The sequence below is a fragment of the Mustela putorius genome, unplaced genomic scaffold (assembly GCF_011764305.1).
Source record: "Mustela putorius furo isolate JIRA1106 unplaced genomic scaffold, ASM1176430v1.1 tig00003974_pilon_pilon_pilon, whole genome shotgun sequence".
NCBI lineage: Eukaryota > Metazoa > Chordata > Mammalia > Carnivora > Mustelidae > Mustela > Mustela putorius.
The window spans coordinates 572,817-588,448 of NW_025422117.1; the positions used below are offsets into that span (position 1 = coordinate 572,817).

Below are 15,632 nucleotides of genomic sequence, written 5' to 3' on the forward strand. Positions count from 1 at the left end.
TTTAAACACTGCCATGTGTCAAGTGTGGGAGCCTGGGAGGAAGAACTTCCCAACAAGGACAGGTTTCGGAATGCAAAGCCACAGAACAGACAGCAGGATGCGGGGGGCATGGCTACGGCCTTGATCTTTTCTCCAGCTACACTTGAAGCCACTCGTTTTCTCTCATCCGTAAAGTGCCTACTGAGTTCCTCGCACACAGTAGGAATGGAGTAGGAACTTTGTTGATGAGCTTAGGTATGTGTTTCTAACTAGGCCACCAGGGTAGACCATACATAGGAATGTCCTGGAAATCCACAGAGGATTCAATTAATATAGCACAGCATCCTAAGGAAATCCAAACAACAACACAACTAGGTTCTGAGCCCGGACCATTTCCCAGTGCGTTTTAGGGGGTAGGTGTGGGAGGGCTACGATTTGCTCACCGGAGATGGAAACTAGAGCTCACCGCCTAGCTGAAGATCAAACACACACACGCACACCTGTGCCTCAGCCATGCCTTCTAGGGCTGTGGGGGGAGCGGTGACTTGGAGGTAACTGGTTTTAGGAAGAAGGGTATGAGATAAGGAAGGGAAGCGGAGTGAGCGTGCCTGTCTTCTTGCTTTCCTCCCTCCTCTCCACCGTGGGGGGAGACCACGGCAAGCTTTCCCCCTGATCCTGAAAGGATCAGTTCTACAGATCAGAATTCCACTCACCAGGCCCGGTGCTAGGCAGTGAGGGGATACATGTTTTCTGAACTCAAGGAACTTACTCTTGCCAGCGAAAGTCAGAACCTTCCTGCAGCCATACTCTCCAAACCCCAGCCCACCTAGGGCTGCCCTGCCTTTAGCCTCGATTCTCCAATACATCCCTAAGTTCATGCACAAACTAAGTCACCCGGCCCCGGTGATGAAATTCTAGCAAATGCCGGCTGAGGCCAAATCAAAATCTTGCTTTAAAGATTCTACTTTAAGAATTTTGTGTGGAGGGGCGCCTGGGTGGCTCAGTGGGTTAACGCCTCTGCCTTCAGCTCGGGTTGTGATCCCAGGGTTCTGGGATCGAGCCCCGCATCAGGCTCTCTGCTCAGCGAGGAGCCTGCTTCCCCCTCTCTGTCTGCCTGCCTCTCTGCCTACCTGTGATCTCTGTCTGTCAAATAAATAAATAAAATCTTTAAAAAAAAAAAAAAGAATTTTGTGTGGATAGCCAAGGAAACAGTTAACAAAACCAAAAGACAACTGACAGAATGGGAAAAGATATTTGCAAATGACATATCAGATAAAGGGGTAGTATTCAAATTCTATAACGAACTTAAACTCAACACCCAAAGAACAAATAATCCAATCAAGAAAGGACATGAACAGACATTTCTGCAAAGAAGACATCCAGATGGCCAACAGACACATGAAAAAGTGCTCCACATCACTCGGCATCAGGGAAATACAAATCAAAACCACAATGAGATATCACCTCATACCAGTCAGAATGGCTTAAAATTAACAAGTCAGGAAACAACAGTTGTTGGAGAAGATGCTGAGAAAGGGGAACCCTCCTACAGTGTTGGTGGGATTGCAAGCTGGTGCAGCCACTCTGGAAAACAGTATAGAGGCTCCTCAAAAATTTGAAAATAGAGCTACCCTATGACCCAGCAATCGCACTACCGGGTATTTACCCCAAAGATACAAATGTAGTGATCCGAAGGGGCACGTGCATCCGAATGTTTATAGCAAAAATGTCCACAATAGCCAAACTATGGAAAGAACTTTGTTGTCCATCCACAGACGAATGGATAAAGAAAATGTGGTATATTAATGTGATGGAATACTAAACAGCCATCAAAAGAAATGAAATCTGGCCACTTTGCAATGATGTGGATAGAACTAGAAGGCATTATGCTGAGTGAAGTAAGTCTATCAGAAAAAGATAATTATCATATGATCTCCCTGATATAAGGAATTTGAGAGGCAGGGTGGAGGGTTGTGGGGAGCAGGGAAGGAGAAAATGGAACAAGATGGGATTGGGAGGGAGACAAACCATAAGAGACTTAATCTCACAAAACAAACTGAGGGTTGCTGGGGGGAGGGAGTTAGGGAGAGGGCGGTTGGGTTACGGGCATTGGGGAGGGTATGTGCTGTGGTGCGTGCTGTGAAGTGTGTAAACCTGGCGATTCACAGACCTGCACCCCGGGGGCTAATAATACATTATATGTTAATAAAAATAATTAATTTAAAAAAAGAATTTCGTGTGGAGAGCCAATTTCTAGCTTCTTAATCTTTCTCATTTTCAACTCTCTGTCCTCTACTCAAGCTGTTGATAAGAGGAAAACAGATGAAGCCAAGAGGGTTGATTTGCCAGCTTTTAGAGAAGGGAGTTTGTTTCAGAGACGCCTGTGAATTCCTGAAGATGTCACCTGTCCTTTATGCCTCTTTTCTACCATGATGGGTAATCAGAATCTGGTCACATTTACAATTCTCAGGGCTTTGTCATTCCTTCATCTGAATGGACTATCTGCCTTTGCGCAAGGCACTGTCGGAGATACAGACGTGAGCGAGCTCTTATCTCAAGGAGCTAACATGTTCTCAATATGCAGCGGTTATAATTAGTAAAGTTTATATTTTCTCTCAGTGTGTTGTGTGAAGGGGCTGTTATTTGTAAATATTACCGGTTTATAAGCCCTGTTGCTTTTCAAAAAGTGCCTCGCTCTTGTGTTTTTAATTACGTGAGGTAAATTGCCAAATGCAGGTGTTATATTTTTAAGTCACTTCAGAAGAGAGCTAATCAAAGCATCTATAAAGACAAGTCACATCTTAAATACTACACATAATTTTAAAAGCAATCTTAATAATAGCTAACGCCTTACAGTAATAGGGTACCCGGGGTTTCCTGTGTTCTAATCAGTTCTAAGCATATACACACACTGTCCAAATTCCCACATTAACTCTACGAGCAGAGTGCCATTATTATCCTGGTTTTACAGGTGAGCGTGTAGACAGAGCAGGCGCAGGTAGAGAGAGGAATGCCGACAGATTATTACAGGGAATGGGGTCGTTCAAGGTTGCACCAAGAATGTGGAAATAAAGAAAACATCTCAGAGGCCATAATCACTGAACAGAGTTTAACCAAAATCTAAAAGAAAATCAGAAATTCCGATGGCACAAAACCAGGTGACTGAGTATATAGCAAGTACTGGAAAGAAAAATCGCACAAAGGACAGACTTAAATTACAGGGTATATATGAATTAGTCCTGACCTTCTGAGAAAGGACGAAAATGATTTTTAAGATTCTGAAAAAGACATCCTTAATTATTGTCAGGGAAACAAAGAGAACAATTAGAACGGTTAGTCCAAAAACACGAGCAACTTCTTTAATACAGTAAATCATGAGAAATTTGTTATATATTTAGGATACCAAAGCCTGAAATAAAAATCTATCATTTGAGGAAAATTATATTTCATTTAAATATCATTAACATGCTTCCTATCTCCAGGAGCACGGTCTGAGTTTTCGTCTCAATGTCTGGTGTCACACACACTTGTACAAATCTCATGATCAAATATTAGTTAGGAGAAAATTTATAAATCAGAACCCATTTTTCCAACAGAGGCAGAAGTGTAAAAATTATATTGGGGTCCAAAACAGTTATTTTGTTTCCCATTTAATAAAATTTAAAATAGTTATTAAAATCATACGAAAAGAAACTCCCATGATGAAAAAATATGTATAGGATACGGTCACCAAAATTATGAAATCAAGTATTGTAAACCACGCGTCTTAGAGCAAGCCTGTGTGGTCTGACTCCTAGTTCAATCCTAGTTCAATCAGACAGTACTTGTTTAGTCCAGATTCCCTTGTACACATTAACTGCACACATCCATTTTCAAAAAGGTCGCACCAAGAGAACCTACTTTTAAGATTGTTGCAAGAATAAAATAAGAGAATATTTGCAATGCTCTGCTTGGTGCATGGTAGGGGCTCAACAGGTATTAGTGACTATTTTCATTCTATTTCATTATCTAAGCACCTGTTATTTATGAATAAAAGACAGACACTAAAGACAGAACTAACAAATCAATTCCCTGAAGATTCTAAACCCACCAGAAAAAAGGAATGCACACCTAGCCAGCAATTTTAGTAACTTTTTTGGAAAATTCAGTAACGGTTGACCTGAAGACTGAAAGCATCACCAGCCCAGCTGTGGGCATATTCTTGTGGGAGACAAAATACTGCATATATCATTGTTTCTAATTTGGTATCCCTGGGGTTTTCCCAAGGCAAAGAATTAAGCCTAGGGAAACTATAAAAACCAATAGCCCATAGTTAAAAACCAACCCCCTCCCACAAACTCATCTGTAAATGCCAAACCACTCACCTGCAACCCAGACCGGTCACAACTGGGTGGTGTCTAACCACTACAGGAGCATTTTTTTTTTTTTAAACCCTGCATCATGTACATTTTTTAAAATAAAGGCTGATTAATTGCAGCTCATCAAGGAGCTAGTTTAAAAGGCTAAGAAAAGGGGCGCCTGGGTGGCTCAGTGGGTTAAGCCTCTGCCTTCGGCTCAGGTCATGATCTCATGGTCCTGGGATCGAGCCCTGCATTGGGCTCTCTGCTTGGCGGGGAGCCTGCTTCCTCCTCTGTCTCTCTCTGCCTGCCTCTCTGCCTGCTTGGTCTCTCTCTGTCAAATAAATAAATAAAATCTTTTAAAAAAATAAATAATAATAAAAGGTTAAGTAAAAATGAAAAAAGTGATACTTCCTTCACAGACCCCTAATCTTCAGGAGCATGGTCGCGGTTTCCAGATGAGCATCGGAAACCGTGGTGGCCCCTGGCCCAGATGCCAGCAGCTGGCAGCTATAATCGGGATGGCTATCGGTCAAAGCCAGCTCTTCATTTCCTGTGAGCACACAACCTAGTTCTTCCTCCCCTGCCCCCACATCTCTTCCACTTTCCCTCTACTTGACCCCAGATGAATGATGTCCAGTGGATGACGTTTAGAATTTTAAATCCTATGCCTTGAGCTCTTTAGAGACAAGACCCTACGTGACATCCATGCAGTGATTAGATGCATCTTTTGCCAATGCAGCACAGAACGTGTTTACTCTTGCAATGATGTCATCGAACACTGCTGATCAGCCTGTCTCCCTTTCAGGCACCACGTAAGGAATTTATGTAACTTAATTTAGAAGATAAATCTGCGTACATTTCCTGCAAGCTAGAAACAGACAGACTGAGAAGAGTACTTACTTCTGCTCAACATAGAGAGGATCAAAGAATTCCGTTGTGATTTTGTTTGCATACAGGGAACAACCAGTCATTGAGCACAACCCTACAAAGTATCAGAAGAAAGAATTGTGGTTAGTGTCCTCTCATTAACATCGTGAAGTACCTCGTTTGGGAGAAAGTTACTATTTACCTGACAGTATGAATACAATCCCAGCCAAACAAGCAATCTTAGCTTTGGCTTTATCTGAGCCTCCGACTTTGGTACACTTCATTCCAAACAGAGCAAATATGGAACCAAAAAAGCCCAGGCTGACAGCAGCAATCATAAGGCCTCTACATGCCTGGATATAACCTGCAATTAGAATAGGTCACATCTCCGTTAACAGAAAACATGTGGCTGTCCAGGGAGAAATCCCCATTTTGCACTGTCCTTCTGAGTGATCGCTCTGTTTTCTGGAAAAAACAAAAACAAAAACAAAAAGAAAAACAAACAAACAAACAAAACATCATCATAAAACAAGCAAGCCAGGAAAGCACACTTCCAGGATCAGGGTGTGCACAATCCTCAGGAGAGAGCCCCTGAGCGCTGGTATTCCCACTTTCACAGGTGAGGACACAGAGGCACCAGAGGTTACAGGATACGCCAGAGAGGAGTCAGGAAGAGACAAAAACAGATTCCACCCTGTTCTGACTACAAAATCCTTCTCTGTAAGAAACATCGTCTGCCACTGTCTCAACCCTTCTCCTCCTTTGCACATTTGACCTTTGAGATGGATGTTTTCATGGTTTTGAGATTATAAAAATTTATAATTGGGCAGCATGGTATTCTGATATTAGTGGGACCCCATAAAGGAGACCAACTGGAATCCCATCAGAAACCATGATGAGTCTAAATCAAGAAGTATTTTAATGACATTTTATTATTTTCGGTGCACACAGAGGAAAACCGGGTTTAGAAAAGCAGGATTGTTGGTGAGTGCTGTGAAGTGTGTAAACCTGGCAATTCAGAGACCTGTACCCCTGGGGATAAAAATATATTATATGTTTATAAAAAATTTAAAAAAAGAAAAGAAAAGCAGGATTGTTCTCTTACACTGTTGGTGGGAATGCAAGCTGGTGCAGCCACTTTGGACAACAGTGTGGAGTTTCCTCAAAAGTTCAAAATAAAGCTCCCCTATGACTCAGCAATTGTGCTACTGGGTATTTACCCCAAGATACAGATGTAGTGAAAAGAAGGGCCACATGCACCGCAATGTTCACTGCAGCAATGTCCACAATAGCCAAACTGTGGAAAGAGCTGAGATGCCCTACAACAGACGAATGGATAAAGAAGATGTGGTTCATGTACACAATGGAATATTACGCGGCCATAAGAAAGGATGAATGTCCACCATTTGCATCGACACGGATGGAACTAGAGGAGATTCTGCTGAGTGAAGTAAGTCAGGCAGAGAAAGACAATTATATGGTTTCACTTACTTGTGCAACATAAGGAACAGCATGGGGGACATTAGGAGAAGGTAGGGAAAAATGAAGGGGGGGGAATTGAGACGGGGAGAGGAACCATGAGAGACTATGGGCTCTGGGAAACAGACTAAGGGTTTCAGAGAGGTGGGATAGGTTGGCCCAGTGGTGGGTTCATACCCACCAGGCGTTCATACCCACGCCCTACAGATGTAGGAGGGCGTGGGTTGCATGGAGCACTGGGTGTTATACACAAATAATGAATCACAGAATGTGACATCAAAAATTAATGATGTACTGTATGGTGAATAACATAACATAATAAAATTAAAAAAATTTTTTTAAAGCAGAGTTGTTTACTAAAAGAATACTCCATCATTATGAAGTTAACTACATACATATAAATAGATGCTTTCCAAGCCCCCCAAAACCTCATTCTATTGGGTTGCCTGATCATTTCCTGGCACCACCCATTTTCTTAACCACCTGTTCTTACTTGCAGAGCCACGGTGGGGGTCAACTTCGACGTGGCTTTTGTCCAGACACTAACAAATTTTAAATTAACAGAATTTAAACCCATACATTTTAAGCACAGAAGGTCATTTTCATTTCAGCCTGAAACAGGGCCATACTTCAACCTGAAATAGCGATGGCATATACCAGGTGTGAGTAAATGCTTGTTGGGTAAATGAACATAGGAGTACGTCAGGCTTACATATGGAATTAAGTTTTCTAATTTGAAAAGATTCATAAATACAGCAAGTCATTTATTGGTAGTACCCAGGGAAAGCCTACGGTAAGTAATAATTCTAAGATCGCGGTAATTATAAATTCAAGAAATGAGGCTGACAGGTCACTTCCAGCCCACGTTGCTTTGAAATGAAATTTTAAGCCTCAATTCCATTGCTAGGATCTGTTTTGAAGAGTACTCTGAAAGTGCTCCATTTAATTCCAACAAATTTAGACCTCCATGAAGGTAGACAGCAGTGACAACGTTCTATTTTATAATGTGAACTAACTCCACAGACAAAATAGTTCTGCTGGTAGTGAGGTTATCAAAAACAGCAAAACAAATTTATTATTAGCACAACAGGACAAAGGAGGCTTATTTGGGTAGCAATTATAATGCTGCAAGGCTATCTGGGTCTCTGCTGCATAAGACTGAGCCAGGTTTTGTTTTTGTTTTTGTTTTTTAATTTCCACCCTTAGTCCCCCAGCCAGACCTGGGGGGGGGGGGCGTTGGGGAGCGGAGAGGCAGGCAGAAGCACAGATGGAGAGGAAGGCCCTTAGCCCCTCATAAGACTGGAGAACATCTATCAGGATAAGCACAACTGGCTCATCATTTACCACCGGAGCTCCTGGGACAGTGTGGTTTCATTTTTCTTTTCCGGAGATTTATTACAATCTCTGGTCTAGAGTTATGTTAGCTGACTAGCTGCAATCAAGAAGCAGAGAAAACAGTCTGTATGAGAGGTAGCCTCCATAAGATATGCATAAATATTATCTTAGAAAACTTCATTTACTTTCGCAATCATACGGGCTTGATGAGCAGAAGCAGGAGGCTGGCAAAAGGCGAAATCTACAATCTGATCATTTAGAACACAGGATGAAGTTTTCCCAGATGTAGGTGGGGGGCAAGAATCTCTGGTGGTGCATTCTATCCTTCATCTGACTTCATATGAAAACACCATGAGTCTTTAAACTGTATTCAACCGTTTCCTCCTAGAACTTCTTTCTGAGGTTCTCTTCCTGTTCTCCTGTCTCGGCCCTCAGGTCTGCAGCAGGACTGGTCTCCTGGCACAAGCAAGAGAGGAGAAATACTATCCCTGATGAGCTTGGGTCCTTGCTCAGTAACCACCAGAAGAACCCTGACCTGGAGGGAAAGGTAGCTGTCTCCAGCCTCCAACAGCAGTGGGGAAACTGCTAATTTGCTGTATGAACAAAGGAAGGCACCTGACCATACAATCATTGGCTAGAGGGAACAAAGAATAGGGACCGAGATTCTCCGCAGGATAAAGACCACCCTGGCTGCTGGCTGTAGATGGATTCCAGGTGTTGGTAAGCCTGGGTTGTGTAAATTTGGGGCTACCAGTCCTTAAAACACCCACAGACGCAGGCCTCAGGTGAGTTCCAACAAACTCCAGAGTTTATCTTTCGCAAGGCTAACCTCTGCAGCTTTGCTTATTAACAGTTCCAGAGGGCAAAACTTGCAAGTAAGTGAAGTGGTAGTAAAACCCAGTCAAGGAGGCCATTATTTTTGACAGGTCTAATTTACTGACACCTTTAATAGCTAATTAACACATTAAAGTGCTGAGGCATGAACATATTTACTTAGAAGTTCTCTGCCGTATAATTTATAGTTAACTCTCTCGGAAGAAACGGCAGACATTCCCACTAACACAAATAGATGGCAGGTACTAAAAACAACTTTGCTGAAAATGATTCTTAGATGAAGACTGTGCGGCGCTTTGAGAGGCATGGGAGCTGGAGATAAACAGAAATCACCAGCTTGTTCCATCGTGAAATTTTCAGTTAGTAAAATACAGAGACTTTAAGTTCACGAATTCCGCTGGAGGAAACCTTCAAGGTGTCCCTTAAAAGTTAAGTGATTTCCAAATGACGTGTGCCTTATTTTCCATTTCAAACGAGCAAAAGTGAAAACATCTACCTGGTGGAGACAACGCCCTGGTAGCACTCTTGTGAGCTGATAGAGATGGGGGAGAAAAAACAATGAGCTTTCCTTATGTGGGTAGCTTTGTGTGGCTTTTGCAAATCCTCTGCAAAAAGAGTGAAATGGGAGGAAGGCAGGGAGCCCGAGGCTCCGCTCTGGATCTTCTACTTATGTACCTTCTGTGCGACTTGATTACATGACCTTATCTCTCTGGAGCCTCAGTGTTCTCAGCTGTAAAACAGGGCTAAGAGCACTTCCTTCGCAAGATGAACGGTACAAACAGCGTCTGGTGAGTTTTACGAAACTCACCAAAGCTTCCCTTCCATCGCACTAACCAGAACGTGGAGTTGGCGTCTTAATGTAAACTTGAATCTACACATTGAGCTTTTCTGGGTCTGATTTTCCTTACAGGGATGATACTGGGGAAAACGTCACCATCATCTATACCCAAGAAGCTCCTTCTTCCGCCTAAGAAGCTCCTTCTTTGCCTGGAGAGAGTTGTGGGCCTTCTCTTTTCCTTCTTGGATTCTTTTTTCAATCTAGAGCCTCTGCCTGGTTGAAGGGGAGGACTGGCTTGCTCAGGCCTGCGGTCACCAAGGTCTACGGTAATGCAGCCTTCTCTGCCCCTTCAAAGGAGTGTCAGGGAGTCCAATGGGCCGTGTGCGATGTTGGCTGGACCTCTCAGAACCAGCCTCCACCAGATGCAGCTGCCCTGGGGAATACTGCGCAGACACCTTATGGCGGGGCCTGCTCCGGGAAGGTCAGCTTGTAGGATGGGGGAGATCGACTCCTCTACGTGAAAACAAAGCTGTGTGATCAAACCCCCCAAGATGTTATTCTGAGAGACACAGAAAAGTAAGGCTAGACACTCTGGCAATGCTGTCTTAAGCCACAGAAGACAGAGGTGGCAGGAAGAAATTTACAAATTTGATCATAGTACACATTTCAAAGCTTTGTATAAGAAAAGGTGTCATAAATGTAAAGCCAAGCAATGGGCTGAGATCGTAACGTATATAACAAGTCCAGGAGTGACCTCCAAAATTTTAAAAAAAAAATCATTTATGGGCACTAGCCTGGCTCAGTCAGAAGACTCTTGATCTTTGGGGTTGTGAGTTTGATCCCCACACTGGGTGTAGAAACTGTGTGGATAAAGAAATAAAGTTAAAAAACAATTATTTAGGGGTGCGTGGCTGGCTCGGTTGGTAGAGCCTATGACTCTTGACCTTGGCGTTGTATGTTTGAGCCCCACATTGGGTGTAGAGATTACTTAAAAATAAAATCTTAAAAACAATCACTTTCCATGGAATGGAGGGAGATATTTGCAAATGACACTACAGACAAAGGGCTGATATCCAAGATCTATAAAGAACTCCTCAAACTCAACACACACAAAACAGATAGTCATATCAAAAAATGGGCAGAAGACATGAACAGACACTTCTCCAAAGAAGACATACAATACAAATGGCTAACAGACAGATGAAAAAATGTTCATCATCACTAGCCATCAGGGAGATTCAAATCAAAACCACATTGAGATACCACCTTACACCAGTTAGAATGGCCAAAATTAACAAGACAGTAAACAACAAGTGTTGGAGAGGATGTGGAGAAAGGGGAACCCTCTTACACTGTTGGTGGGAATGCAAGTTGGTGCAGCCACTTTGGAAAACAGTGTGGAGATTCCTTAAAAAATTAAAAATAGAGCTACCCTATGACCCTGCAATTGCACTACTGGGTATTTATCCCAAAGATACTGATGTAGTGATAAGAAGGGCCACATGCGCCCCAATGTTCATAGCAGCAATGGCTACAGTTGCCAAACTGTGAAAAGAATCAAGATGTCCTTCAACGGACAAATGGATAAAGAAGATACAGTCCATATATACAATGGAGTATTATGCCTCCATCAGAAAGGATGAATACCCAAATTTGTATCAACGTGGACGGGAAATAAGTGAAATAAGTCAAGCAGAGAAAGCTAATTATCCTATGGTTTCACTTACTTGTGGAGCATAAGGAATAACACAGAAGACATGGGGAGATAGAGAGGAGAAGTGAGATGGGGGAAATCGGATGGGGAGACAACCCATGAGAGACTGTGGACTCTGAGAAACAAACTGAGGGTTTTGGATGGAAGGGGGGTGGGGGGATGGGTGAGCCTGGTGGTGAGTATTAAGGAGGGCACGTATTGCATGGAGCACTGGGTGTGGTGCATGAACAATGAATTTTGAAACACTAAAAAGAAATAAAATAAAAATAAAATAAAAACAAAAAACCCAATCATTTATATCGAGAGGAAACAAGAGACTGTAGGCATAAGATATAGACAGGCAATGTATGAAAGAGAAAGAAAGAAAGTGGTCAATAAATACATGATAAAGTGGTAAAAATCATTGGCAAAAACTTGGGAAATACTGATGAAAATGATAACAGGATACTATGTCACCTATGATGCTGGATGAAAAACGTAGTGGTGAGAATGCAGAGAAACAGGCATCCTCATATGTTGTTGGTGGACTGCGATTTGGCACTATAAACCGAACATTAAAATGTTATCATCTACCCCCTGACAGTACCATTTCTCAGTATCTACTTTACAGAAATACACAAGTGCACAACGAGATGAATATTAAGATTTTCAGTGCAGCACCACCACCAACGACACGCTGGAAAGGGCCCGTTGTCTGACAAGGAGAAAGTAGTTAGGCAAACCAGTCTGTCCAGACTTATGCACCCTATGCAGTTGTTAGAAAGAGTTACTTCTATATGTGCTGGCTGGGAAGGGTATGCTATTAATTTTAGAATACTGCAGAACAACAGGGAGTACGAAGTCATTTGTGTTTTTTTTAAGCCATTTCCTAGACACGTGAGCACACATGAAAGGCCATTTTGCAAGTCGGGTTGTACATTAATGTCACTCCTTTTTTTTCTCCAACCTCAACTCTCTCCAAAACCTCACAACTGAGGGCTATACCCCCCTCCCTCCTCTCTACCCAACCTGCCCCCCAAGTCTCCATGCTAAGTGCACTCTCATAAGGCGACAACACCATTGTTGGGATCGGATCTGGCTCACTATCTCAGGTAACAGCACAGTTAACAGCAGAAGGATGCACTTAGGACAGTAACCATCAATCCCCAATTCCCGAATGTAAACCACAGAAACAAGAGCCTGCCTGTTCAAAGCATCTACCTGAATGTGTGCTGTACAGAGCATGGGAAATTCACCAGTAATTCTAGGGCCTCAACAGTGTCCCAGCTACTACTTTTACACAACAGACCAAGACCTGGGTGTCACCCATCTAAAACCAGGCACGTACGCCTGTCTGTGGAGGTTCCATCAAATACCACATTGAGCAACAGTTTGCTTTTCGTGGCAAACACTGTGTTAGGGGAATTAATTATTGTCTTTTATGGAGTCAGTTATGCAAATAAAAACCTGTCATGGAATAATAAAACAAAACCCTTTTTTTTTTTTTTTTTAAAGAAGGAAAGAAAACACCTCGAAACTAGAGGTAATGCAAATGACTATCTTTCAATTTGTGCCTGGATCTACTGAGTCCTGTCGAACCTAGAACTTGAGCAGTCATGGTAACTGGGCTGACAGCCACTCCTCCCAAAACTAAAACAGAGAGGCACCTGGGTGGCTTAGTGGGTTAAGCCTCTGCCTTCTGCTCAGGTCATGATCTTAGGGTCCTGGGTTCAAGCCCCCCATTAGGCTCTCTGCTCAGCAGGGAGCCTGTTTCCCCCTCTCTGCCTGCCTCTCTGCCTACTTGTGATCTATCTGTCAAATAAATAAAATCTTCAAGAAAATAAAAAATAAACGAAAACACCAGTTTTCTATGTGACCATCTACCTGTTGCTCTAAGTCAATACAATAGAGAACACAACTGAAAACAAACGATCTACAAAAGAACCGCAGGAGAGAGACCCGGAGAGCAAATGAGGGAGGCACCGACACAGTCCTTGGCAGTCTCTGGCACAAGATTCTTGCTAGCCAGGATTCTCTACCAATGCGGCACAGGCAAGGGCTATTTATTTGTCTAAAACTTGGAGGAAGCATTAAAGCCCAGGAGGACACATTTGTTGAAGCGTGGGGTTGTTTTCTTTCTCCGTTGGGGAGAGGCGGGAACCGGTTGACACTCCCCGCAATATGTTTATTTCCCCTTGCCTATTTTTAAAAGAACTGACAAAACGGTTAAAGGGAGTTGAGGACAAGCAAATTTGGCGTTGACATGTGGATGATACCACTTTACTCAGGATCCAGCTCTTTCGGGGAGTGCTGGGTGCAGGGGACCAGCGTCACTCCGTGTCCTAACAGTCCCCGAGAGATGGGGATCCCGCAACCGTGTCCTCGACTCTCGGGACTGCAAAGGTGCTTCCCTCCGCACCCCCCTCCGGACTCCTGAGTCGCCCACCCTCCCCCCCAGGAGTGTCCCCCTCTCCCGCCCCGGGGCGCCGGGCTCCGGCAGGCGCCCCCGCGGGACACGCGTCCGGACACGGCGGCGAAGGGCATGGGGCTCTCCGCGGCTCCCCCAGGCCCTGGGGGTAAAGCGGACCCGGGCCTCCGAGGGAGTCCGGCCGGGGAGGGGGTGGTCAGAGGGCCAAGAGGGCGCCCCGCGGCCCCGCCGGGCTGGAGCGAGGGCCGGGGGCAGGGGCCGAGGGGATGCAGACCGTCCAGCGCCAGCATGGAGGGGAAGTCCTTGCAGTTGGAGACGCCCGTGGAGTCGGTAACGCACGTCTTCCACAGGTTGGCCCAATAGGTGGCGGTGGTGATGACCGTGCCGTCGATGGTGGACACCTTCCAGTAGTCGGTGGGCAGCGTGGAGGACACCAGCACCCAGCCGGAGATGGAAACCATGAAGGCGATGATCTCCGAGGCCGTGCTCGCCATGCCGCCCGCTGCAGCCGCGCTCGCGCTCGCGCTCGCGCCTCCACTGGGTGCCACGGCCCCCCGCGCTCCCGGCCCCGGGGCTCCGCCCCGCCCCGCCCCGCCCCGCCCCGCCCCGCCCCGCCCCGTCCGCGGACCGGCGCTAGGGGGCGCGCACGGGCCCGAGGACAGGACGCTCCCTCCGGGGCGGAGAGGGCTGGCGGGGAGCTCTTAGGCTCGCTGCCTGGGTTCTCTCCAGCCAGCTGACCCGGCGCCCAGGGTCGGGGGTTCTGGGGGAAACGTGGCCTGCGCTCTCCTCGCCCCCAGCCCTGGTATCTCGGGGCCGGGACCCTGGAGAGCGGCGATCCTGTTGGACAGACTGGCAGCAGGATGTGGACAGCCCGCTTCGTGCCCCCCCACCTCCCTCCTCTCCCTCCCTCCTCCCCCTCCCTCTCTCCCTCCATCCCCCTCCCTCTCCCCCTCCATCTCCTCCCCCTCCATCCTCCTCCCCCTCCCCCGTCCTACCCCTGGCAAATAGCTCGGCTTCTGGAGTGCAAAAGCAGAGCAGAAAAAGCCTTCGGAAAGGACACGGCCTGCCAGATCACGCCGCAGCCCTAGGCTTGCTGAACTCTAAAGGTTTTCATGCTACGCTCCTCTGCGTGACCCTGTTCAGCCTGTCACGGAGGGACCACTGCAGTTCTGGGCTTGAAATAGGCCTTGCCCTTAAATCTCTGCAGTTCTTTTTTGGCCCCGCGATATGCAAAAAGTCATCCTAAGATGTGTGGGGCACAGGCTTAAATTCAAGACCGCAGGACGTGGAGCGCGTAAGCTCAGTGGCAGCAGCCTTCCTTGCCATTTTGATCTTGAATGTTCCAGCCTCAAGGCTGGCCTGCTTGTGCCCGAGCAGTACGCGTAGGAGAAGCAGTTAAGACATTTTCCCTGGACGTCCGGTCTTGCTCCCAGTTCTGCGAGTCTGTTCTATCAGCGGATGGCTCTGTCACAGTGAACACTGTTCCATATCTTGTTTTACTTTATTTTTTGGGACTGCCACCTTTTGCACCTGAATGAAAAATAAACTCATTCGTGTCTTCATTGCTGTATCGAATTAAACATAAAGATCAAGTTGTCCTTTCAGTTTCTGAGGTCACGAATCTGGGCATAAATAAGAGAACAAAGACGCTGGCTTTATTATGGGGCTATTTGTCCCTTTAAAGTTCTTGCGGTTCTTGGTATGAGCTTTCAAGATTCACTTCTTGCCAAAAGTAACCAAAGGTCTAAAAACCTGTAAATCAGTCCTCTACAATAAAGCTGGTTGCTAACCCTCTGTGTCACACTTTCACTCATTGTGAAGAGTTTCTCAATTCCTCTTTGTCACTGTCTTTTAATATCTTTTTAAATTTTAATTCCAGTATAATTAACATATAGTGTT

The 15,632-nt window shown here is 45.1% G+C and overlaps 1 protein-coding gene across 3 annotated transcripts in view; it reads right to left on the reverse strand.

The window, feature by feature from the left end:
- The window catches only part of CLDN10 (claudin 10), a 127,709-nt gene that overhangs the window by 10,514 nt on the left and 101,563 nt on the right, over positions 1 to 15,632 (reverse strand). For 2 of the 3 annotated variants that reach the window (XM_045070874.1, XM_045070875.1), the window contains exons 2-3: positions 5,389 to 5,550; positions 5,220 to 5,301 (exon numbers count right to left, since the gene is read on the reverse strand). In XM_045070874.1, coding sequence (XP_044926809.1) covers positions 5,220 to 5,301; positions 5,389 to 5,550 — 244 coding nt within the window. Of the gene's footprint in view, positions 1 to 5,219; positions 5,302 to 5,388; positions 5,551 to 14,007; positions 14,310 to 15,632 lie in introns of those variants that run through there. The other variant, XM_045070873.1, reaches the window with a different exon arrangement.